Genomic DNA, 27,675 nt, shown 5'->3' with positions numbered 1-27,675 from the left:
CTGTAGCAACATGCGGTCACAAAGCAACAACATGTAATGTGACAGATACACCTGTAGCAACATGCGGTCACATAGCACCAACATGGAATGTGACAGATACATGTACATGTGTAGCAACCTGTAGTCACATAGCAACAACATGGAATGTGACAGATACATGTACATGTGTAGCAACCTGCAGGTGCATAGCAACAACATGGAATGTGACAGATACATGTGATGCAACATGCGGTCACATAGCAACACCATGGGATGTGAACAGAATGCAGTCACATAGCAAAAACATGGAATGTGACAGATTACTGGTTACAGATTATCAACATTTGTCTGGAATTTTGGTTACATCAGACTTTCAGGAGACCAGAGTTTTCCATTCCATAAGACTTCTTTAAAACAGTTACAAACATTAAGTTATATGATCAATAAATGTGCTATATTAAATGGAAGAAAAACGAAGTAGATTAACGCATAAGGAGCACTAATACTGCCTTCTTGTATGAGCTAGCTTTTATAGCGACACAGTAGAGTGTCTGCCTTGGAACTGGGAGGGTCTGAGTTCAATCCTCACAGGATTTTTCTACCTCGGTTACAAGAGATAAACATTAATATTATTGAAGGAGAAACTTACAGAGTGACAAATTTAAATGCTATTCTACTGTTCTTAGTTCATAGGAAACCACAATACCTTTCTGGTGGACTTTGGAAGTGGTTTCCTTCGTCTGTCATTCCATGCTACAGCAATCGCTCCAAGCAGATGTATGCCATGTGGCAGCGATATAGGGCTGATAAACTCCAGTATATACTGGCGTACAACCTACAACATACCTTACATATATTGCCCTATTGATGCAAAAAACTCACATGTGACACATGGTATCATTTTGCACCAAGTGGGCTCACAACCTACAACATACCTCACATGTATATAATGGCACAGGGCCTACAACATTAATCGCTAAAAATACTTAAAACCCTGGATGCAGTAGCATCTACCACCAAACCATTCAAGTGGGCTGGGTCTATTTTATTTAGCTGCTGGAATTAAAAAAGTTTAATAATAGAGCCTTGAAGTCCGCACAGGCTAACCAGGGACAACTATTTCCGCTTTTTTTTTACTTTTCTAAATGAAAATCATGTCTAGGCAAAAAAAGTGGTCCCAGATTAGCCTGTGTGGACTCCGCAGACTAATCTTGTACAACACTTTGTACATGTATGCATAAAGCCCAGTGTTTCCAGAATGCAGCTCTATTAACAAGAGATTTGTCACAAACTTGACTTATAGACCCTCACCTATGTGTCAGCTTTATTAAAGGGCAACTTACTTGGGAATGTGTCTATTATTTGGCATGAAAAACTAGAGCTTTGTCACAGACGTGACGAATACCCCCACATGCCGCATTGACACATAATATTTTGCATGTCGTCTTCACAAAAAACAGCGGACACCATGCTCAATTTTTAAAACCCACTAAGTGACCCCTTGACCTAGTTTTTGACCCAGAAAGGCCCATGTTTTAACTTGGCCTTAAGATCATCTCCATAAAACTTCTGACCAAGTTTGGTGAAGTTCGAATTAAAACTACTTGAATAAGAGAGAGGACACCATGCTGAATGTTAAAATACGCACTAAGCGACTCCGTGACCTATTTTTTCACCTGGCAAGGCCCATGTTCAAACTTAGCCTTAAGATCATCTAGATACAACTTCTGACCAAGTTTGGTGAAGATCGGATGAAATCTACTTGAATTAGAGAGCGGACAACATGCTGAATGTTTAAAACGCACTAAGTGATCCCGTGACCTAGTTTTTGACCCGGCAAGGCCTATGTTTGAACTTGGCCTTAAGATCATCTAGATACATTTTCTGACCAAGTTTGATGAAGATCGGATGAAAACTACTTGAATTAGATGCGGACAACATGCTGAATGTTTAAAACGCACTAAGTGACCCCGTGACCTAACTTTTGACCCGGCAAAGCCCATGTTCGATCTTGGCCTAGACATCATGTAGATTCAACTTCTTTCCAAGTTTGGTGAAGATCGGATGAAAACTACTTGAATTAGAGAGCGGACACTTAATACGGACTGACCGACAGACTGAAAGACAGACAAGCTCACTCCTATATACCCCCCTAAACTTCGTCTGTGGGGGTATAAAAATTGTGTCACATATACACTGCTTGATGATTAAAGATTTTATGTTAAAATTATATAGCATGAAGATAATGAAGAAGTTCACAGCACAAACTTTTGCAAACTGAATCTGCTGATCAGATGTTCATGCCACTAAAGAATAATGCATTAGGTTTCCAAACAAATACCATACAAGAAATGTTTTTATTTAAATCAAGAACTTCCACAAACATACCGACTGATTTTGTTTCCATATAATTTATAAGACCATAAACATGTACATATTGTTAACACTAAACTCCTACATACTTTAGGCGCGCCGAGTACCACAGTGGAAGCCTCATCGCGTCTATCTACGATGTTGACAGCCCTCCACAGAGTGATCAGGCAGGCCATGATACGAGGCATCACTGACAGGATGTTGTTGCGAGCCTCCAGGACAGGAGAGACCACTCCTGTGTCACGCTGGGGACTCGTATCCTGAAGTATGGAGGAAAACACAGGTACATCACCTGATTTTGATTGATAAATATAGGTATTATGGAGAATAAATGGTGTTAAAATTATAAATTATAAACATTCTTAATATTATCAGTCAACTAACAGGGAATATACAACTAAAGTGCTATCATAATTTAAACACAGTTTTATAGAAACAACACAGAATTGCAATTGTACAGAAACATGACCGATGCATTTCAAATCTCAAGAAACATTAAAGATTTGACTGACAAAATTCAGTTGAAAAGAAATCAATCAACATTTAGCCAACATACTCTTGTAACAGGATTAAACACATTGAAGAGGTTAGAGAAATTTTTTGTAGATCCTGGAGTAGCTCCGTTCTGATTATTGAGCTGGGGACCTGCTGACCAATTGAGACAGGCGACACATTGTCCAGTAGGCAGTAGTGGCAGAGGGTCATCAGGGACTCCATCATGGTGAGCAGGTGGTCAGGGGGGATACTGGACAGGGATGGCCTGCAAACATGAACAACAGGTGGTCAGGGGGGATACTGGACAAGGCTGGACTGCAAAAAATGAACAACATGTGGTCAGGGGGATATTGGACTAGAATCACCTGCAAACAGGAACAACAGGTGGTCAGGGGGATACTGGACAAATCTGGACTGCAAACATGAACAACAGGTGGTAAGGGGGGATACTGGACAAGGCTGGACTGCAAAAAAATGAACAACAGGTGGTCGGTGGGATATTGGACTAGAATCACCTGCAAACAGGAACAACAGGTGGTCAGGGGGATACTGGACAAGGCTGGACTGCAAACATGAACAACAGGTGGTCCGAGGGGATACTGGACAAGGCTGGTCTGCAAACATGAACAACAGGTGGTAAGGGGGGATACTGGACAAGGCTGGACTGCAAAAAAATGAACATCAGGTGGTCAGGGGGATATTAGACTATAATCACCTGCAAACAGGAACAACAGGTGGTCAGGGGGATACTGGACAAGGCTGGTCTGCAAAAAATGAACAACAGGTCGTCAGGGGGATATTGGACTAGAATCACCTGCAAAAAGGAACAACAGGTGGTCAGGGGGATACTGGACAGGGCTGGCCTGCAAACAGGATCAACAGGTGGTAAGGGGGGGGGGGGGGTACTGGACAGGGCTGGCCTGCAAACAGGAACAACAGGTGGTCAGGGGGAAACTGGACAGGGATGGCCTGCAAACAGGAACAACAGGTGGTAAGGGGATATTGGACAGGGCTGGACTGCAAACAGGAACAACAGGTGGTCAGGGGGATACTGGACAGGAATGGCCTGCAAACAGGAACAACAGATGGTAAGGGGATACTGGACAGGGCTGGAATGCAAACAGGAACAACAGGTGGTCAGGAATATACTGGACAGGAATGGCCTGAAAACAGGAACAACAGGTGGTAAGGGGATACTGGACAGCGCTGGACTGCAAACATGAACAATAGGTGGTCAGGGGGATACTGGACAGGAATGGCTTGCAAACATGAACAAGTCGTTAGGGGGAATAATGGACAAGGATGGCCTGCAAACAGGAACAACAGGTGGTCAGGTGGGATATTGGACAGGGCTGGACTGCAAACATGACCAACAGGTGGTCAGGGGGATACTGGACAGGAATGTCCTGAAATCATGAACAAAATGTGGTAAGGGGGATACTGAACAGGGATGGCTTGCAATTATGAACAAGTCGTCAGGGGGGATACTGGACAGGACAGGCCTGCAAACAGGAACAACAAATGGTCAGGGGGATAATGGACAGAGATGGTCTGCAAACAGGATCAACAGGTGTAGAGGGGGGGTGGGTAATGGACAGGGATTGCCTTCAAAGAGGAATAATAGGTGGTCATAGTGGATTCCGGACAGGGATGGTCTGCAAAAAGGAATAATATGTGGTCAGTGGGGGGAAATTGGACAGAGATGGCCTGCAACAGGAATAATAGGTATATTGAGCAATCAGATTGTGTATGGTTATGGTCATTTTGATGTACCGTAAACATTAAAGCAGGATCCACACAGTAGAAATAGAACAGTTCAAGACATAGGTATCTGGACGAACTAACAGACTTCCAGGGCAGCTGTCATAACTATAGTTCTCATTTCCGTAAGACATCATGTAGTAATATTTTGTTGATTATCAGCCTATACAAGGCAATAAACAACTTGTAATCCATATGATTTAAATTTAAACCACAATGGAATAAAAGAACAAGTTAACTTGCTGCACTTTTACAGTCTGTCAAGTGCAGATATTAATTTGTTTTGCAATTTAATATATGCACATCGGAATACATACTTGTTGTACATTTGTAGAATTAACACTCATGATAAGAAAAATACCTTGAATCTAACACGATCTGACAACATATAATGCAAAGTCAATGCCAGCTATATTGTTATATGATACAGACTTGTTAATAGAGAAAAAAGGAAAATATCATGGTGAAACCATAAAATCAAATAAGACAAGCATAAAAAGATTGTGTCTGTAATATCTAAATGACTTTTATATGGTTCAAGGTAAACTTGGCATAATACATGTGCGTTAAGTGTTGTCCCAGATTAACCAGTGCAGTTTGCAAAGGCTTATCAAGGATGACTCTTTCTACTTTTACAGAATTTTTTGTTCAAAGTAAGTCTCTTCTTAGCAGTTTAGGCAGAAAGTTTGGACTGCACAGGCTAATCTAGGACGACACTTTATGCACATGCATTAAGCCCAGTTTTCTCAGAACAAGGCTCAATAAGAGAAAGAATACTGCCCCTAGTTGGGTTACCTTCCTTGTCCTTCAGACTCGTAGTACGCAGCCAGTGCCTCAATATTACGACACAGCTGATTGACAACAGCGATCACGATTGCCGGCAGGTGCTTGCCCAGGTGTGGCAGGGAGGCAGTGATGATGGTGAGCCAGTGTCGGTGCATGTGACACAGGTGGCCCTGCTTGAGGGCACTCAACACCCCCGACACAAACATGCCCTGCTGGACGATAGGCTGACCCAGAGTGTACTTGACGTTGTTCAGGGACGGCTGGTAGCTGATCCTCAGTCTGTCACACCCGGAACTGGAAGGGCTGATATCATTGAGGCCCAGATAAAGATAGATTGGCTCCTCCAGAGATATCATCACAGACAGCAGCTCCAGTAACTTGACCAAGAATGTCTCATTCACAGCTGGGAGCAGATTCTCTTCATTGAACTGCACAATGTCTTCAGTGAATTTAGCCACATTTTGTTCAGTATCTTGCTTTTGCCGACTGTTGTATATCACAGCTAACACACAGTGTAGAAGTGCTTTCTTCACTTTGCATCTCTGAAACAAGTCACTCATGTAGGAGGCAAAGTTCTTCCCGGAGTCTTTCATGATGATCACCACCTGAAACAAGATGGAGGTCAAGGTCTCTGTGGCAAGGATATGCACCTGTTTATTGCCAAGCAGATCATCACATGTCAACTTGCAGACCATTAAGTTCGGGTAATATCCTCTCACAAAGAAAAAGCACACAGATATCAGCACTTCAATGAACATACTGCTCCTGTAGGTTAACATCACATCTGCTGGAATGTCACCATAGAAACCTTTACCAAAGACAGACGTTCGGTGCCTGGCCAACAGTAGCTGGAGTTTAGCGAGTTGAGGTGCCTTTAATGAACTGATGTTTGTGGTGACCAGGGCGGTGACCATCAGACGGGGACAGGCAGTCAGCATTGCCTTCACAGTGGATAGGGCATACAGCGTGCGCTCATAGTCATATTTCTGTGTGTACAGCAGCATGTGCATATGCAGGCTGTGGATGTTGGTAGTGTCCCTCTCCATGTCCTGGTACAAGGACATGTCCTTCTCACTGGGGGTGGGGGAGTCAACCCTCTGCTTCTGAACTCTACTCAGCAGGTCCTGATCCCCCACATTGCTGGACGTCGTACTGTCTGCCCTCTGCAAAACCTTCCTAGGCTCTGGTCTCCATTTACTGACACTCTCCCCCTTGTCACTGGTAGACAATGAAGATACTGGATCTGGCTTGATTACATTCAACAGTATGTCTTCAATGATTTCTTTAGCAATGTCCACAGCTTTTTCAGACCTTTCACTGGATTCCTCTGTCTCTCCATCACTGACATCATTTGACGTCTCTTCATCATTCCCTACAAAGTGTATGCCCTCCTTGACACACGTCTCTCTATCCAGTCGTTTAGCTCTCAGCACACCAGCACATGGAGGCTGCAGAGGCATGCTGTCCCAGCCCACAGTGTCGATGGAGCTTTCAGAGCCAAACGGGTTGATCCTCAAACTCAGATTGATGGGATCCACTTTGTCAAAATGAAGCTCCTGTTCAGACTTTGATCTAGCTGATGCGGTGAGTGTTCCTCTCTCTCCAAGGATAGTCATGGCGTGTGAGCGGGTGTGACCACTCGTGCCTGGGTGTCTCTTGGTGTACAGTTTTGGTGAGTTGACGTGGTAGATGACATTGCCCCCCTCGTTGCTGATGGCATAGATGTTGGCCTCCATGTCCTCCCTGCTCTCTGACAGGGTCACCCTGCGGGGCTCGTGAATGCTGATATGCTGCACTGACACCCTGAAACCATGACAACAGTGAATGTTGTTACACTGCACTGACACCCTGTAACAATGACAACACAGACCATTACATAGACCAAACATGTGAAAAACCCGTGACCACTCAGACACTCATTTTGACATATTTGTAGTCTCTTATTCAAGTTTTAAATGCTTCATTTCCAACCCTAAGATACTGATGAGCAGCAAAAAGCATAAAGCCTGAACAGCATACGAGGTACTCACAACCTGGTCTGGTTTTATGCCAATTGCATATAGCCATTTTCACTTTGCTTCTGAGCTGGAAAGGTATAAACGGGTACATTCTAATTCCTTTTTCAGGAACATTTCATACCTTTAATAAGTGTTGCAAGTGTTATTACATTGGCTTATTAAGTGTGAAAAACAGAACCACACAATAACAAAAGGATGTTCAAATACATAATCACTTCATTCAGGTTAACACATATAGAACACCTTATACTTACACTGATAATCATACTTACAACAAAAAATAAAAGAGAAAAGTAGCACATTTTTGGATGTTAATATTCTGAACCTACACATTTATTTGTGCTTGCTTTGAATTAAGAAGGAAAGAAAATTGTGAATAAAAGAGAAAATCAATACACATGTAAACCAGTTCTACAGTATAATAATTTGAGCCGAGTTCTGGGAAAACTAGATTGGACAAAATGCTTGTGCGTAAAGTGTTGTCCCTGATTAGCCTGTGCAGTCTACACAGGCTAATTAGAGACGCCACTTTCTGCTTTTATGGAATTTTTGGTTTTAAGAAAATCTCTTATCAACGAAAAATCCAGTGTATGGGGAAAGTGACGTCCCTATTTAGCCTGTGTGGACTGCACAAGCTCATTTGTGATGACCCTTAACACACATGCATTCAGCTCAGTGTTTCCAGAACGAGGCTCAAATTGAGCTTCTTATTAATGTGTCTATCCAAACAGTGTCTATCCAAACAGTGTCTATCCAAGCAGTGTCAATCCAAACAGTGTCAATCCAAACAGTCTATCCAAACAGTGTCTATCCAAGCAGTGTCAATCCAAACAGTCTATCCAAGCAGTGTCTATCCAAACAGTGTCTACACACCCAAATGTGATACTCTTCACTCTCATTTCTTAATGAGTATTGTTTTAAGTCTGGCTTATCTGGGTCGACACTGTATGTGCATGCATTACGCCCAGTTTTAAGACATCCAATGGCTCACCTGAAAGTGTCCGGATGCAGCAACATCTGCAGGATGGGCTCCATGACCCGGGCAAGGTCGCCCTGCTGTATGACGTGGGTCAGCCAGGTGGTGGCCAGCACCCTGAGAGCACTGGTCTCATCAGAGAGGCAGTCAAGTAATACAAACATGGACCTGTAATAGAGAGCACTGGTCTCATCAGAGAGGCAGTCAAGTAATACAAACATGGACCTGTAATAGAGAGCACTGGTCTCATCAGAGAGGCAGTCAAGTAATACAAACATGGACCTGTAATAGAGAGCACAGGTCTCATCAGAGAGGCAGTCAAGTAATACAAACATGGACCTGTAATAGAGAGCACTGGTCTCATCAGAGAGGCAGTCAAGTAATACAAACATGGACCTGTAATAGAGAGCACTGGTCTCATCAGAGAGGCAGTCAAGTAATACAAACATGGACCTGTAATAGAGAGCACTGGTCTCATCAGAGAGGCAGTCAAGTAATACAAACATGGACCTGTAATAGAGAGCACTGGTCTCGTCAGAGAGGCAGTCCAGTAATACAAACATGGACCTGTAGCATGAAAATATTAACTTGAAAACAAAACATAAGTCTACAACAAACTAATATTGACTACCATACACACACATGGACCTGCAAACACATACATTGACCTCCAAACACTATCATGGCCCTCAAATCACGAATATGACCTGATAATACTAGTATAGACCTGATAACACAATTATGGACCTGATAACACTAGTATATACCTGATAACACTAGTATAGACCTGATAACACTAGTATAGACCTGATAACACTAGTATGGACCTGATAACACTAACATGGACCTGATAACACTAGTACAGACCTAATAACCCTAGTACGGACATGATTACACTAGTATGGACCTGATAACACTAGTATGTACCTGATAACACAAGTATGGATCTGATAACACAAGTATGTACCTGATAACACAAGTACGGACCTGATAACACAAGTATGGACCTGATAACACTAGTATAGACCTGATTATATATGTATGGACCTAATTAAACTAGAATGGACCTAAATACAGTAATATAGACCTGATAACACTAGTAAGGACCAGATAAAACTAGTATAGACCTGATAACACAAGTATAGACCTGATAACACTAGTATGGACCTGATAACACTAGTATGGACTAGATAACACAAGTATGAACATCATAAAACTAGAATAGACCTGCTAACACTAATCTGAACCTGACAACACAAGTATAAACATGATAATACAAGTATGGATCTGATAACACAAGTATATACCTGATAACACAAGTACATGTATGAACCTAATTAAACTAGAATGGACATGAAGACACTAGTATAGACCTGATAACACTAGCAATGACCTGATAAAACTAGAACAGACCTGATAACACAAGTATGAACCTGATAATATTTATATGGACCCGATAATACTAGTATGGATCTGATAACACTATAAAGACCAGGACTCATGTTCACAAAACCTTTTTGCAAATTGAAAATCGATTTTAACTGATATCGATTTTCATTTTTGTCTATCATCTACAATGGAAATCCATTTTCAATGACAAGCAAAATCGATTTTCAAAAATTGTTTTGTGAGCACGGGTCCTGATAACACTAGTATGGACTTGATGACACTAGTATGGACCTGATAACACTAGTATAGACTAGATAACACAAGTATGAACATGATAACACTAGAATGGACCTGATAACACTAGAATGAACCTGCTAACACTGGTATGGACCTGATAACACAAGTATGGATCTGATAACACAAGTATGGACTTGATAACACAAGTAGGGACCTGATAACACTAGTACAGACCTGAAAACCCTAGTATGGACTTGATAACAATAGTATGGACCTGATAACTTAAGTATGAACATGATAACACAAGAATTGACCTGATAACACTAGAATGGACCTGCTAACACTAGTATGGATGTGATAACACAAGTATGCACATGATAACACAAGTATGGATCTGATAACACAAGTATGGACTTGATAACACAAGTAGGGACCTGATAACACTAGAACAGACCTGAAAACCCTAGTATGGACTTGATAACAATAGTATGGACCTGGTAACTTAAGTATGAACATGATAACACAATAATGGACCCGATAACACTAGAATGGACCTGCTAACACTAGTATGGATGTGATAACACAAGTATGAACATGATAACACAAGTATGAATCTGATAATATTATAATGGACATTACTAGACTGGGCCTGATAACACTTGTAAGAACCTGATTCAAATAGTCTTGACTTGAAAACAATAGAATGGGCCTGATAACACTAGTATGAGCCTGATAACACTAATATGGACCTGATAATACAAATATGGACCTGATACCACTAGTATAAACCTGATAACACAAGTTTGGACCTTATAACACTAGTATGGACCTAATAACCCATGCATGGACCTGATAACCCATGCATGGACCTGATAACACATGTATGGACCTGATAACACTATTAAAGAACTGATAATACTAATATGGACCTAATAACACAGGTATGGACCTTCTGACACTAGTATGGACCTGATAATACAAGTATGGATCTGATCACACATGTATAGACCTGAAAACACTAGTTTAGACCTGATAACACATGTATAGACTTGATAACACTCTTATAGACCTGATAACACAAGTATGGACCTGACAACACTAATATGGACCTGATAAAACAAGTATCGACCTAATAACACTAGCACAGACATTATAACCATATAATAGACATTATAACTTGAGAATGGACCTAGAGACAAATTTCTGGACTAAAACACAAAGATGGAACTGCAAACACATGCTTTGACATGGAACTACACATATGAGCAGTGTACCTGTGAAAGTTTCTGTGAGGCTTGCCTGGGATCACATCTGTGTTGCTGCTCCTGGTGAGATGCCAGAGAGTGGTGAACCTGCCAAACGCCTCCATCTGCACCACCTACATACAGACACCATCCAGTAAGAAAACAGTATTATTTGAACCTAGGTGTGGGAAAACTTACACAATTAATGTGCGTAAAGTGTGGTCCCAAATTAGCATGTGCAGTCCATAAAGGAAATGTAGGGGCGAAACTTTCTGCTTTCATTGTCTTTTTTTGTATAAAGTAAGTCTTTTATTAGTGAAACCCAGTTTAGGCAGAAAGGGTTGTCCCTGATAAGCATTGACAGACAGCACAGGCCAATCTTGGCCAACACTTTACGTACATGCATTTGGCCCGGTTTTCACTGACCACTGCTCATACGTTGAAAATAAAAATAATTCAACAACAGATAAACTTCTTATAATTGATCATCAAGGACTCAGAAATCTACAAATATGGGAACCAGGAAAAATGGTTAATTTTTATATCTGGAACAAGAAACATGGCTCTGCCACAAAACCAGGTTTTGCTTTTACCAATGTATTTACTTGACTTAATTTTGCAGTCCAAATGCTGCCTCTGCATGTAGGCCTCTGCATGTAGGCTATGAACAACTAAAATTTCAGTGCAATACCTCCATTAACGCTCAATTTATTGAGTGCAAGCTGTGTAAAGTAGACCATGACCCCATGGGCCCCAAATTCAAACCGACTCAATTTTCTGCATGAACACTACTTCCACAATATATGTCAGCACCATACTTGTTCCTCTATCCTAACCCAAGATATTGAGTGAAAACCATTTTTTCTGTTTTTATAAAAGGTAACCTTGACTTTAACCCCAGACTAGTCAAACATACAATCCAAAGCTAAGTCTCCATTCAAGTCTGCAATATTCAAAATGTCATCCACATTTTTCAATCAAACCATACTTATGAATTAGAGGCTGTCAACCGTCCAACAACCTGCCTGTACGCAACCACGCCTCAAACTTATTACCTTGATTTCCAACATAATTGAAAACCTTTATAATAACCACCAATAGCTCAAGATTTGATAGGCACACGTATCAGTCCTGTATGGTGTATCATATAAAAAAAACTTGGTTTGGAATGGTGTATAATTAAAATTCCCCCCCCTTCCCAAGTCAAGTTTTTTCCCCACACCTTTATGTTGCAACTGACAGACAGTGATAGACCTTGTTATAGCTGCAGCAGGATTTAGAGTACATTATATCAACATAAACCTCATCATGCTGGTTCCCATCCGCAACTCAATTCACCTAGCCACAAACCTCATCATGATGTGACAGCTGGTTCCCTATCATGTCCTCACACATCCATGTGCTGGGAGCCATACAAATCTCATCATGGTGTGTCAGTTGGTTCCCTATCATATCCTCACACACCCATGTGCTGGAAGCCATACACACCTCATCATGGTGTGACAGCTGGATCCCTACTACATCCTCACACACCCATGTGCTGGGAGCCATACAAACCTCATCATGGTGTGACAGCTGGTTCCCAATCACATCCTCACACACCCATGTGCTGGGAGCCACCTGGTGCAGGATGTATAGAAGTTTCACTGCAGTCTGGTGGCAGTCAGGTGTACCATCACCTAGGTAACCCCAGAGCACCTCTGCTGAGGTCTGCAATGGTAAAATAAATGGTGAGAAAATGAAAGTAGTTTTAGAGATAAATCAAGAAATGTGTCCCAAGCACAACAATGTCCCTGCTCATCAGGACTGGAAATGTAATTTTTTATAAGGAAAGCTCATGTGGACAGCGGAAAAAAAGAAATGCCCCTTCACCATTTGAATTGCAGGCACATACTAGAACTGATTCTCAGTAGTGATGAATAGCCCCCATAGCCGGATGTTGGTATATGCAGCAATTTGTAACAATGAACAAGAGCACCGCATAACGGGTGCCAACGCTCGGCTGCGAAAGCTTGTCAGAATTTTTTTTTTTTACCTTGACCTTCGACCTAGTGACCCAATATTGGGTGTGGCGTGTAGAACTCATCAAGGTGCATCTACATATGAAGTTTCAAAGTTGTAGGTGGAAGCACTTTGATTTTAGAGCCAATGTTAAGGTTTTAGCATGACGCTTACGGCGGACGGCGAGCTGGCTATGACAATACCTCGGGTTTTCTCCGACAACAGCTGAGCTAAAAATTGTACACTTGGGAGCGGCTAGTTTTGACCCCAGGGGCCCTTTGTGAAGTAAGTTTTTAGAGAACCACAATAAAATTTTACATACCACAAATTTAAATAAAATGTCTCAAGCTTTTAAAGAAAAATATTTTAAAGTTATTTTTCTGTACATGTTAAAATTGATAATTTCAGTCCCTAGTTGTTGCCAGTTGTGACTTCAGTCATTATTTGATGAAATTACAAAGAGAGCCAATGTACAATTTTGCATATTATGTTGAAAGAAGTGTGTTTTGTACCTACCTGGAAGAAGTGTGTTTTGTACCTACCTGGAAGAAGTGTGTTTTGTACCTACCTGGAAGAATTGTGTTTTGTACCTACCTGGAAGAAGTGTGTTTTGTAGCTTCCCGAAAGAAGTGTGTTTTATACATACCTGGAAGAAGTGTGTTTTCTCAATGAGGAAGGTGAGATGCTGGAAGTGCAACGTGGGCAAGATCTGTACAGACATCACATCCTCCCTGGTCAGGTCAGAGCTAGAGGGCGGCCTTAAGCATACAAAGCACACAATGACATTGTTTATGAAAACAGCAAACAGTGCACAACATTGAGCAGCATTGGGAAAACTGGGCTTAAGCCATGTGCGTAAAATGTTGTCCCACATTAGCCTACACAATTTGCACAGGCTTATCAGACACAAAACTTCTAGTCTTTCTGCATGTTTTCTTAAAATCCAGTTTAGGGAGAAAGTGCTGTGTCTGATCAGACTGTTGCAGACGTCACAGGCTAATCTTAGACAACATTTTGCGCACATGCATTAAGCCCAGTTTTCCCACAATGTTGCTTAATCTGCAAAATCATATTATCACAAAATGGTCAATTGAAATTATCAGACTGTTTGTCAATGATGCATACATACTGGTTTATTTAAAATCCGTTTTACTTGACTGGGGTTTGCTCTTAAGATGTTGCCAGCTGAATCATAGTACCTTGGTACCCCATAATACATTGAATGGTGGCCCTATGCCGGCACCTGATCATTTGTGTGTCTTTCATCTGTAGGGGAGTTGTAATATCAGCCTTTTTGGAGGAAAACAAAGCTTTATGCATGTGCATAAAGTGTCTTTCCAGATTAGCATTTGCTGTCCACACAGGCTTATTAGGGAAGTCACTTTCCAATTTTATGGAATTTTTCGTTTACAGGTAGTTTCGGAAAGTTTTTTGTCTGATAAGTCTATGCAGACTGCAATAAGCCCAGTTTTCCCATTACAAGGCTTGGTATATGAACATGCTGACAAGCATACCTTTGCAAGGACTGGTTGAGAATGATGAGATCTAACAGTGCGGAGATGGCTGCACTCTGTACAGGAAAGCTGTCCACATAGCATGCACACACCACCAGGTCCTGCACCCAGCTGGGCATACAGGCTGAAATGTACATGGCAAGTCAAGGGCTTGTGATAGATGAGTCTCTACATGGCAGGCACACATAACCAGGTCTTGTACCCAGCTGGGCATACAGGCTGAAATACATGGCAAGTCAAGGGCTTGTGATAGATATGAGTCTCTACATGGCAGGCACACATAACCAGGTCTGGTACCCAGCTGGGCATACAAGCTGAAATATACATGGCAAGTCAAGGGCTTGTGATAGATATGAGTCTCTACATGGCAGGCACACATAACCAGGTCTTGTACCCAGCTGGGCATACAAGCTGAAATATACATGGCAAGTCAAGGGCTTGTAATAGATATGAGTCTCTACATGGCAGGCACACATAACCAGGTCTTGTACCCAGCTGGGCATACAGGCTGAAATATACATGGCAAGTCAATGGCTTGTGATAGATATGAGTCTCTACATGGCAGGCACACATAACCAGGTCTTGTACCCAGCTGGGCATACAGGCTGAAATATACATGGCAAGTCAAGGGCTTGTGATAGATATGAGTCTCTACATGGCAGGCACACATAACCAGGTCTTGTGCCCAGCTGGGCATACAGGCTGAAATACATAGCAAGTCAAGGGCTTGTGATAGATATGAGTCTCTACATGGCAGGCACACATAGCCAGGTCCTGCACCCAGCTGGGCATACAGGCTGAAATACATGGCAAGTCAAGGGCTTGTGATAGATATGAGTCTCTACATGGCAGGCACACATAACCAGGTCCTGCACCCAGTTGGGCATACAGGCTGAAATACATGGCAAGTCAAGGGCTTGTGATAGATATGAGTCTCTACATGGCAGGCACACATAACCAGGTCTGGTACCCAGCTGGGCATACAAGCTGAAATATACATGGCAAGTCAAGGGCTTGTGATAGATATGAGTCTCTACATGGCAGGCACACATAACCAGGTCTTGTACCCAGCTGGGCATACAAGCTGAAATATACATGGCAAGTCAAGGGCTTGTAATAGATATGAGTCTCTACATGGCAGGCACACATAACCAGGTCTTGTACCCAGCTGGGCATACAGGCTGAAATATACATGGCAAGTCAATGGCTTGTGATAGATATGAGTCTCTACATGGCAGGCACACATAACCAGGTCTTGTACCCAGCTGGGCATACAGGCTGAAATATACATGGCAAGTCAAGGGCTTGTGATAGATATGAGTCTCTACATGGCAGGCACACATAACCAGGTCTTGTACCCAGCTGGGCATACAGGCTGAAATATACATGGCAAGTCAAGGGCTTGTGATAGATATGAGTCTCTACATGGCAGGCACACATAACCAGGTCTTGTACCCAGCTGGGCATACAGGCTGAAATACATAGCAAGTCAAGGGCTTGTGATAGATATGAGTCTCTACATGGCAGGCACACATAGCCAGGTCCTGCACCCAGCTGGGCATACAGGCTGAAATACATGGCAAGTCAAGGGCTTGTGATAGATATGAGTCTCTACATGGCAGGCACACATAACCAGGTCCTGCACCCAGTTGGGCATACAGGCTGAAATACAACGCAAGTCAAGGGCTTGTGATAGATATGAGTCTCTACATGGTAGGCACACATAACCAGGTCTTGTACCCAGCTGGGCATACAGGCTGAAATATACATGGCAAGTCAAGGGCTTGTGATAGATATGAGTCTCTACATGGTAGGCACACATAACCAGGTCTTGTACCCAGCTGGGCATACAGGCTGAAATACATGGCAAGTCAAGGGCTTGTGATAGATATGAGTCTCTACATGGCAGGTACACATAACCAGGTCTTGTAACCAGCTGGGCATACAGGCTGAAATACATGGCAAGTCAAGGGCTTGTGATAGATATGAGTCTCTACATGGCAGGTACACATAACCAGGTCTTGTACCCAGCTGGGCATACAGGCTGAAATATACATGGCAAGTCAAGGGCTTGTGATAGATATGAGTCTCTACATGGCAGGCACACATAACCAGGTCCTGCACCCAGCTGGGCATACAGGCTGAAATATACATGGCAAGTCAAGGGCTTGTGATAGATATTAGCCTTGCTCTGGGAAAAAGGGGATTAATACATGTATGTAAATTGTTGTTCAGTCTGCAGAAGCTAATCAGGGAAACACTTTCCGCTTTTATGGCATTTTTTGTTAAAAGGATGTCTCTTCTTAGGAAAAATCCAATTGAGGCGGATATTGTTGTCCCTGATAAGCCTGTGTGGACTGCACAGTCTTATCAGGGAAGACACTTTATGCACATGCACAAGTTTTCCCAGAATAAGGCTGATATGAATGCTGATACAAATTAAATAGCTGTTATTGGCTATTATAATATGTTGTGTTCTCTTATTGCAAACAAACACACAATGTAACATGATACAAAATACAATACAAGATTTCAGGAAAAGAATTCAAACCGAAAGTCTCAATAAATTAATCATATAACATTCAGTTGAACCACATTAAGCTGAATCTTGAATGAATCAGATCCTTTCACTTTATACTGTAAAATCGTGATTTTTCTTGCAGCATTATTTTTTGTGGATTTTGTTGGTTGACACATCCACTTATTTAACACAAAAACATCGGAAAATGATCCACTCAAATTCCTTATTATTTGTTTCCCAAATCAGAAAAACAAACACGAAATAGCCATTAAAAAACAAATATAAAATAGCCATTAAAAAACAAAAAGAAAATAGCCATTAAACAAGAGTACCCGAAAGGCCCGAAGTTGCTCACCTGAGATAAAAGGAAATGACCTGTTCTTTGCAGCCCAAGATATCAATGGACCAAATGTTCTAACCAAGTTTCATGAAGAATGAACAACAAATGGCCCCCTGGTGATCATGTTCTTTTAACAGACCTGAACCATTTTTGAACTCCAATATATGTCAAAATTTCATGAAGATTGGGCAAAAAATGTGTCTTCTACACTGTTCACATGTTTTCACAATATACTTAAGTGTTTCACCCGTCATGCTGGCTATCAAATTAAAATGAAGTCAATAATTTTAATTATTATTTATTTATCACATACTGTGACGAGGAAAGCGACTGGGGCTCGTCCGAGCCTAGCTTGAGGCACAAGAAAAATCAACAACAATGTGACTAAATTATTTTTATTCTCTTTAAACAATCATCATTTATACTTAAGCAATAATGCAAACAATACAAACAATTCATATAGAAATACAGTTCATAATCTTTCAAAAGTTAATCATAGTTAAACCAAGGTTTTCGAAAACAATCATACACTTTCATGTCTAAACTTGGTCAACAATTTGTGTTCAGTATGAGGCAAATGCCTATATAAAGCACTAGGATAAACAAACACCTGTGATCGCTATAATTGAATTCACTCACAAACTTCACTTTCACTAAACAAATAATTAAGAACTCACTTTCATTGTATTATTCACTTAAGTCTAATGTAAGACACTTAAAGAAAACAAACAGTTTAAATCCATTTCTTCGGCTTTGATGAATCACTTATAACTTGCGTTAATCACAACACACTAAGTCACTTTAATTAAAAGACTAGCTGTCATTTAATAAATTCACTATGTTCACTCATCACTTATTGAAAACACTAACTTGTTGTTGCATAAATTCACTAAGTCCTGTTCTTTATTAAATCACTAACTCAATATTTTCACTTAGAGAAAAAATACTTAGTCACTTTGCCTTAATAATCACTTAGTTAATAATCACACTTAGTTAAAAGAACTAAACTTACTTCACTAACTTAACATTCCCAGTTAGTGAACACACAGTAAATCACTAATTCAATATTTTCATTTAGAGAAAAATAAGACTAAGTCACTTTTACTTAGTGAAATTTCAACTAAGAACATTTAACTCACCTCCATGATAAAACTAACAGTTGCTACACTTAACAGGTCTGGCAGGTTAGCAATCACTAACCTCAATATTTCAATTAGTGGACTAACTCTTTCAACTTAGAGCCAGGGGGTCTACCATTAGTCTTTCACTTGTATACCCAGATGTTTCTGGTGATTAGTTCTTATGGGAAAGGCCAACAATGTGCCAGTCCCCTGATTCTGAGGTGTAGCTGGCATATATTGCTAGAAACCAAGGTAAACATCCAATCAAATGAGAGCACTGCTATTCTTAGTATCCAGGTAAAGATAAGCAGTGGTCAAAAGAGATGCAGCACAGACCACTGGTGTAAACAATCTGCATCCACACTTTCAGAGAGTTTAAAGCATTGTTTTCATTTCTTAAGAATTATCATACAATGAAAATATACCTGATCTATCATTAATGAATTTATAAGTTATTAACTATCATTAATGAATTAAAAATTTATTAAAAATTGTAATTTAAAGAATCATTATTGTAAGAATAAAACAAAGTAAACAATTACAAGGCAGGCGCTACAATACATATAAAGAAAACTGCCCCAACCCCTGGTGGCCATGTTTTTCCACTGAGCACAACCATTTTCATACTTGTCCGAGACATCCACAAGACAAAAGGCGATCACAAAAGCTCACCATGACCACGTTCTGCTCAGGTGACAAACAAAAACAAAATAGCCATTAAAAAACAAACACGAAATGGCCATTAAAAAAACAAAAACAAAAAAGCCATTAAAAAAACAAACACAAAATTTTATGCTTACCGATATAAATGAATTCACAGTTCATAAATGTTATTCAGAGTTGAGTTTAAACATGGAATGTTTCCACTTACTGGGTTCAGAGTTTGGAGGCAGAGCCTGGCTGAACATGGGGAAGCTGGCAAACTCTACCAGGAGCTGACAGGCTGTGGAGAACGCCTGTACCCGGTCCTGCTCACACCCTGTCAACGCTATCAGACCACAGGTGGAGAGATCAGGGGTCAGGGTAAGGTCAGGGTCATCAACCAGTCTGGCAAAGTAGCACTGAACATGGCACCTCTCCTGAAGCAGTTTCACGTTCACCAGCGTGTGGAAGAATTCCTGTAAGCAGTCTATTCACTGTTGCATGAGGTTCACAGACCTGAAGTGCTTAGAGGGTGTCCGGGTCACTGCTGTCTTATTCCTAGCTTCATGTTCAAGACTTTGAGAATCATCACTTTCTGTGGAGTCTATTTCACCTGCTTTCAAACTATCTTTCATGAGTGTAGACTGTGCTACATTTGGGCCAGAGGAGTCAGGTGGTCTGGGTTCCTCTTTCTTTAACTTCTCATTCAGCTTCAAGGCTTCTTCAACTGACATAGGCTCTGTGACAGGGCACTTAGAGTCTGGAGAACCTCTTAACTACAAACAAACAATAGGCCTTTACCATTACAAGTTAGAAATATGTTTTATTACTTTGATTTCAATTTATTGGTATACGTTACCATTTAAGTTCGAATCTATAAATTGTAGTAAAAGTGACATATACTGTAATAATAATAATAATACCACATGTATATAGCGTCCTTTTAATACAGTATTATGTGTTCAAAGGCGCTTTAAAAAAATGTACATGTATAACAAATAACATTATCAGCGTAACAAATTAAACTACTAACAAAAAGAAATTAAATATTATATTAAATATTATTATATTAAATATTATACACATTGGAAAATTATTACAACAAAAATTCAGTGTTATTAGCGGGTTACAAAATTGACAAATTCCCACTATAAGCAATATTTTACATACAAAGTATACAATGAGGCCACTATGATTAAAATCTGACATCGTGGCGCATGGAGAGTACATCCAGTTGAAAGATAATGCACTGATGGCGGGTGGTTGTTTTGATTGGCATCCAGACGTGGATACCATGATTGAATTTCATGATAAAACCCGTCGAGGTATGAATTTGTACGTAATGCACGGACGAGTCAATGCCTTGGAGCGGTGTCAATGTTGAATCAATACCGAGCATTGCAATTAAGAGATTATTGGACATGAAAGACTAAAAGGCTAGATAGCCAGAACATTGTGTACCTTCTAATTATAGAAGTAACTCAGCTACGTTATTGACGAACAGATACATGTCTTAGAGCGATGCCAGATGGACAGTACAGATGGTATCTTCTAAATAGAGACGTAGCTCGACCCCAAGATAGTTCAGTTGTGTTAGGAAGTTAGATGGGCTTTTTATTGTATATAATCTTAATCATTTTGTAGAATCTTAAGAATTAGTATAAGACTTTGAAATTATCATTTGTTATAACTTTGGATAGAAAATTAATACAAATTATATTAAAGAAAATCAACCTTTTGATTGACTTAGTTGTGTTTTATACTACATATAGAGTTAAGGTGTAGAACTACTTTACAATACTAATAAAGGTGTTATGTTTGTTTAACATAAAAGCATAATGTTTACACATTCCTTTGTTGTACTCATAACTGTAGACATAATATGATAAAAACAACACCATATTTAAAACAAGAGCTGTCACCATAGGATGACTTATGCCCCCTATAAACGCTTGATAGAAGTAATGAGCTTTTTTCGAAACCTAAACGAAGATTTTGAAACCTTAACGCGGGCCCTAAGTTCAAGGTCAATGTCACAGGGGTCAAAATTTGTGTGCGTATGTAAAGGCCTTGGACATATACACATGAATACCAAATATGAAGGTTATATCTAAAGGGACATAGAAGTTATGAGCATTTTTCAAAACCTTAACACAGATTTCAAAACCTAAACGTGGACCCTAACTTCAAGGTCAAGGTCAAAGGGGTCAAAATTTTTGTGCGTATAGAAAGGCCTTGTCTATATACACATGCATACCAAATATGAAGGTTATATCTCAATGGACATAGAAGTTATGATCATTATTCGAAACCTAAACGCAGTTTCGAAACCTAAACACGGACCCTAAGTTCAAGGTCAAGGTCACAGGGGTAAAAATTTGTGTGCGTATGGAAAGGCCTTGTCCATATACACATGCATACCAAATATGAAGGTTATATCTCAAGTGACATAGAAGTTATGAGCATTGTTTGAAACCTAAACGCAGATTTCAAAACCTAAACGCGGACCCTAAGTTCAAGGTCAAGGTCACAGGGGTAAACATTTTTGTGCTTATGGAAAGGCCTTGTCCATATACACATGCATACCAAATATGAAGGTTATATCTCAAGGGACAAAGAAGTTATGAGCATTTTTCGAAACCTAAACGCAAAGTGTGACGGAAAGACAGACAGACAGACGGACAGTCCGATCACTATATGCCCCATTTTCTTCGAAAGGGGGCATAAAAATGTAGATAAATCCCTTAACATTTATACAATGATAGTACATACACAGCTTATATTCAAACATCAATTATCACACTAGTTCACCAGCTACAGAGTATAAACAAAGGCTACACTGAAACACTTAAAAATACAGAAAGACGCTGCAAAAGACTACAGACAGACATTGCATAAATGCTACAGACAGACATTGCATAAAAACTACAGACAGACATTGCATAAATACTACAGAGAGACATTGCATAAATACTACAGATATACATTGCATAAATACTACAGACAGAAATTGCATAAATACTGCAGACAGACATTGCATAAATACTACAGACAGACATTGCATAAATACTACAGACAGACCCTGCATAAATACTACAGACAAACATTGCATAAATACTACAGACAGACACTGCATAAAAACTAAAGACAGACATTGCATAAATACTACAGACAGACATTGCATAAATACTACAGGCAGACATTGCATAAAAACTACAGACAGACATTGCATAAATACTGCAGACATACACTGCATAAATACTACAGACAGACATTGCATAAATACTACAGACAGACACTGCATAAAAACTACAGATAGACATTGCATAAATACTACAGACAGACATTGCATAAATACTACAGACAGATATTGCATAAATACTACAGACAGACATTGCATAAATGCTACAGACAGACATTGCATAAAAACTACAGACAGACATTGCATAAATACTACAGACAGACATTGCATAAATACTACAGACAGACACAGCATAAAAACTACAGACAGACATTGCATAAATACTACAGACAGACAATTCTTCAAGAATACAGAAAGACACTGCATACATACTACACAAACACTGCATAAAGACTACTGACAGACAAGTGTTCAAAAATACAGACAGACACTTGTTTAAGACTACAGACAGACACTTGTTTAAGGCTACAGACAGACACTTGTTTAAGGCTACAAACAGACACTTGTTTAAGGCTATAGACAGACATTTGTTTAAGGCTACAGACAGACACTTGTTTAAGAGTACAGACAGACACATGTTTAAGGCCTAGACAGACACTTGTTTAAGGCTACAGACACTGTTTAAGGCTACAGACAGACACTTGTTTAAAGCTACAGACAGACACTTGTTTAAGGCTACAGATAAACACTTGTTTGAGGCTACAGACAGACACTTGTTTAAGACTTAGTCAGACCCTCGTTAGATTATAAACAAACACTGGTCTAAACCAAAGACAGAAACTGCATTTAAACCAGATACAGACACTGCGTCATTACATACAGACTTGTTTACGGTTTAAGACATACACTGGATCAAGAGCATAGAGGGCCCCATTTTAGACTACAGTCCAACCTCTACTTCCGGTCACCCCTCATCGCCGGTCGCCCTATGTAGGCCACCGGTCTGTGCCGCGACCGTCGATAAACACTATATAATGCACCCCTTTTTAGCGGTAACCCCGTTTCTCCGGCCAGCGGCCAGCAATTTTGCATCCCAAATGTTAAATTCCCCCCATATGAGTGGTCACGCGCGAGTAAGTCAGTCATGTACACTTGCAAAATTGCATCAACGTAACGGCGCAAAAAATCGATACGTACTTCCAGTCTGCTCTATAGGCTCTGCAGTACTGAAGCGTGATGTGTGATAAACATTTTGACAGCCAGTTTGCAAATTGCAATTAATTAGCAGCAGATTATCGGGTTATCGGGTTAAAAGCAATATGCGACTGTTTGATCTTTTTGTTTCCGCACATGCAATTATCATCTATTAGTACTGGAAAAGAGATTCTTAATTTATAATTGATTATGTGTAGCTGTTGAATCATACTATTTCAAGCATTTATGACAATTATCGGCTAATTAAAAGTTAAAAAGAACAACGCAACTTGTAACCGAAATCAACTGCTCTACATGTTCTCTGTGCTACAAAGTTGTTATCCAAAAATCAATACACGCACGCATGGGTATGTCATGACATTGTACATTGGTGCATAATTTTCGCGCGCTTTTGTCGGGACAAAGGAAATACATGAGGACTTTTTTGATGCTAGAATTTGTAAACATCTCGTTAACATAAATCAATGGGGAGTGTGTTTCGGATGACAAATTATGATTCTCATTTGGGAATTTAACAAAACATTTATATTTGTTTTATATTTACAATGATTTCAATATTAATTTTGAACAAACCATTTACGCGGCGAAATAAATGTTTTTATAATATTATGCATGAAAAGCACGATTACCAGTAGGATTACACCTGGTTGCTATTAGCAGTCTCTTAAGTAACTGGCCACGATTTTATCGTGGAGGAGATCACTGTCGGGACTGTCTGGACCAATTCGTGCAGTAGGTATTACAAAGACATAAAACTGCAATAAACCAATTAAATTATTGATTTATAGTGACACTGGAGTTATTCACGCATAACTGATTCACAACTGTTCCTATCTTAAGTGCATTGGGGCCATACAACGCGCATTCTGTAAACAACGAATCATGAGATTCTTTTTCATTGACTTGATTCTGGTGAGGATGATATTGATGATGATTAGAAAGACGAATAGAATATTTTTTTGAATGGAAATGTTGTTTTATAGCTGACTTTAGAAAGGAAGAAATAAAATTATTTAAAGTCCATACATTGTTTAGTTCATGTACCTTATTTTTTCCATTTTGTTTATACAAAAAATGAACAGTTGGCCATGCACTCATCAACTCTAGACTCCCTATGACCCAACCCCCTCTTAAAAGGCCACTCCGCTTAAGCAGCCAATTTGGCCGTTTCCCTTGACTGGCTGCTTAAGAGGGGTTGGACTGTATACACAAACACTGGTTTGCGACAGTGGATAAACAATGGTTTGAGACTACACACAAACAGTGGTTTAAGACTGCAGAAAGACATTTGTTCAGAACAACGGACATACACTATGAGGATGAAATGTTTTCAATATACTGGTTAAGGACAGACACTCATTCAGGACTACAGACGCTGGCACAATACAAGCATTGGATCAAAACAGACACAGATTCAAGAGTCAGACAGACATTGATAGACAGACATTGGTTCAAGACAGACACTGGCTACATAAACGACACTGCATGGATACGAATAATCATTAAAGCAGAGAACAATGATAGGCAAGCACATGTGAGCTGAATAACACATGAATTGGAGCACATTATACATACCAAACAGACTCAAAGTTGACATGGAGTGGCTACAATCTGCTTATTGTTTGTTCACAAACTGAGTCTATTTGAAGTATTTAATTTCTAATAACAGTATTCCAATTTTAACAAATTTCCACCATATGATCATAAGTCTAATCTTTTAAAACGTTACAAATACTTAAATAATGATAAGTATTGTTTTAAATGAAAGAGCTAGAGTCAGCATAAAAATCAATAAAAATAAATACTGTACAATCATGTATATTCATTGGCATGATATTTCATGATTTTTTAAAAGACTTTGGCGGACATGTTAATTCGTGGTTATATAATTTTTGGAGCAAAAATACAATTTGCATTGGTCATTTTTGCATGTGTTTGTGTCATAAATGTAGATTGATCAACCCAAAAATCAAATACAATTGGGCCACGCTCTAGGAAAACCGGGCTTAATGCATTTGCGTAAAGTGTCGTCCTAGATTAGCCTGTGCAGTCCACACAGGCTAATCAGGGACGACACTTTCTTCTTTTATGACATTTTTCGTTTAAATGAAGTTTCTTCTTTGCAAAAAGCAAATTTAGACGGAGAGTGTCATCACTGATTAGCCTGTGCGGACTTCACAGGCTAATCTGGGACAACACTTCACGCACATGCATTAAGCCCAGTTTTCTCAGTACACGACTCAATTTAAGTCCCAAGAATAACAATTATTTTACAGTATGAAGGTCCTCTTAAAAAGTTTGCATGACTTAGTAACACTGATTTTCTGAATGCACAACAAGTAACACAAAGACAGCAACAAAAAACATGCGCCTGATTCTTTGAAAATTGGGATTAGCCTGTGCAATACGCTTAGTCTAATCAGAGACAACACTGTTTGCTTTTCAGTAATTTTGCATTTAAAGAAAGTCTCTTCTTAGCGAAAATCCAGTTTTAAGTGGAAAGTGTTTTCCCTGATTAGCCTGTGCAGACTGCACAAGATATTCAGAGATGGCACTTTACTCACATGCATTTAACCCAGTTTTGATAGAAAGAGGCTCACATAAAGATTCACAGTTAGTACCTCCACCTGCTCTAGCATACTGGCGTCACATGACGTGTCAGCTGACTGGTCATGTGACCCTGACACGGTCATGGTTGGCTGAACCTTGGAGAGGATCTTAGAGCAGAGTCGCAGCATACGGAGGATGTGAGCGTCCGGGAGGTGGGAGCAGTGGCGGCTCAGACTTGTGATCAGACTGCACAGGAGGTGGGGAAGATGCTCTGTCTGGGTCTCACTGAACGTCTCCTGTGGGAGAGACATACAGAAATATAACATCCTGTGGGAGAGACATACAGAAATATAACATCCTGTGGGAGAGCCATACAGACATATAACATCCTGTGATAGAGACATACAGACATAAAAAGTCCTGTGGAAGAGACATACAGACATATAACATCCTGTGGGAGAGACATACAGACATATAGCATCCTGTAGAAGAGACATAAAGACATATAACATCCTGTGGGAGAGACATACAGACATATAACGTCCTGTGGGAGAGAAATACAGACATATAACATCCTGTGGGAGAGACATACAGACATATAACAGATCAGACTGCACAGGGGGTGGGGCAGATGTTCTGTCTGGGTCTCACTGAACGTCTCCTGTGTGAGAGACATGCAGACATATAACATCCTGTGGGAGAGACATACAGACATATAACATCCTGTGGGAGAGACATACAGACATATAACAGATCAGACTGCACAGGAGGTGGGGCAGGTGTTCTGTCTGGGTCTCACTGAACGTCTCCTGTGGGAGAGACATACAGACATATTACATCATGTGGGAAAGACATACAGACAAATAACATCCTGTGGGAGAGACATACAGACATATAACATCCTGTGGGAGAGACATACAGACATATAACAGATCAGACTGCACAGGAGGTGGGGCAGGTGTTCTGTCTGGGTCTCCTGTGGGAGAAACATATGACATTGTTATGGGAAAACTGGGCTTTATGCATGAGCTTGAAGTGTCGTCACAGATTAGCCTGTGCAGTCCATACAGGCTAAGCATACTAATCAGGGACAACACTTTCCGCCTTAACTGGATTTGATTTTTTTTCTTTAAACCAAAAATTCCATAAAAAACGAAAGTGTTGTCCCTGATTTGCCTGCACTAACTGCACAGGCTCATCTGGGACAACACTTCATGCAGATGCATTAAGCCCTGTTTTCAAAGAATGATGCTCATACAGACTCACTGTAACTGGGCAGAACAGGATACAACATGTGAACCCACTCACTGTAACTGGGCAGAACAGGATACAACATGTAAACCCACTCACTGTAACTGGGCAGAACAGGAT

At 40.2% G+C, this 27,675-nt stretch overlaps 1 protein-coding gene across 1 annotated transcript in view; it reads right to left on the bottom strand.

The window, feature by feature from the left end:
- LOC127849765 (protein dopey-1-like) overlaps positions 1-27,675 on the bottom strand; it is a 49,981-nt gene that overhangs the window by 15,176 nt on the left and 7,130 nt on the right. Inside the window, 23 exon segments of the mRNA XM_052382515.1 lie at positions 686-814; positions 2,442-2,612; positions 2,909-2,997; positions 3,000-3,112; positions 3,398-3,461; positions 3,563-3,611; positions 3,754-3,816; positions 3,900-4,010; positions 4,094-4,154; positions 5,404-7,197; positions 8,404-8,556; positions 11,289-11,392; positions 12,816-12,968; positions 13,906-14,017; positions 14,774-14,897; positions 15,196-15,281; positions 15,632-15,760; positions 16,035-16,148; positions 16,801-16,914; positions 17,948-17,981; positions 19,627-19,873; positions 20,051-20,173; positions 26,376-26,600. Of these exon segments, the coding sequence (XP_052238475.1) occupies positions 686-814; positions 2,442-2,612; positions 2,909-2,997; positions 3,000-3,112; positions 3,398-3,461; positions 3,563-3,611; positions 3,754-3,816; positions 3,900-4,010; positions 4,094-4,154; positions 5,404-7,197; positions 8,404-8,556; positions 11,289-11,392; positions 12,816-12,968; positions 13,906-14,017; positions 14,774-14,897; positions 15,196-15,281; positions 15,632-15,760; positions 16,035-16,148; positions 16,801-16,914; positions 17,948-17,981; positions 19,627-19,873; positions 20,051-20,173; positions 26,376-26,600 (4,362 nt within the window).

This window comes from Dreissena polymorpha, chromosome 11 (genome assembly GCF_020536995.1).
Source record: "Dreissena polymorpha isolate Duluth1 chromosome 11, UMN_Dpol_1.0, whole genome shotgun sequence".
Taxonomy (NCBI): Eukaryota; Metazoa; Mollusca; class Bivalvia; order Myida; family Dreissenidae; genus Dreissena; species Dreissena polymorpha.
The sequence above is the reverse complement of the archived record's forward strand: the minus strand, read 5'-3'. Positions and strand labels throughout refer to the sequence as shown.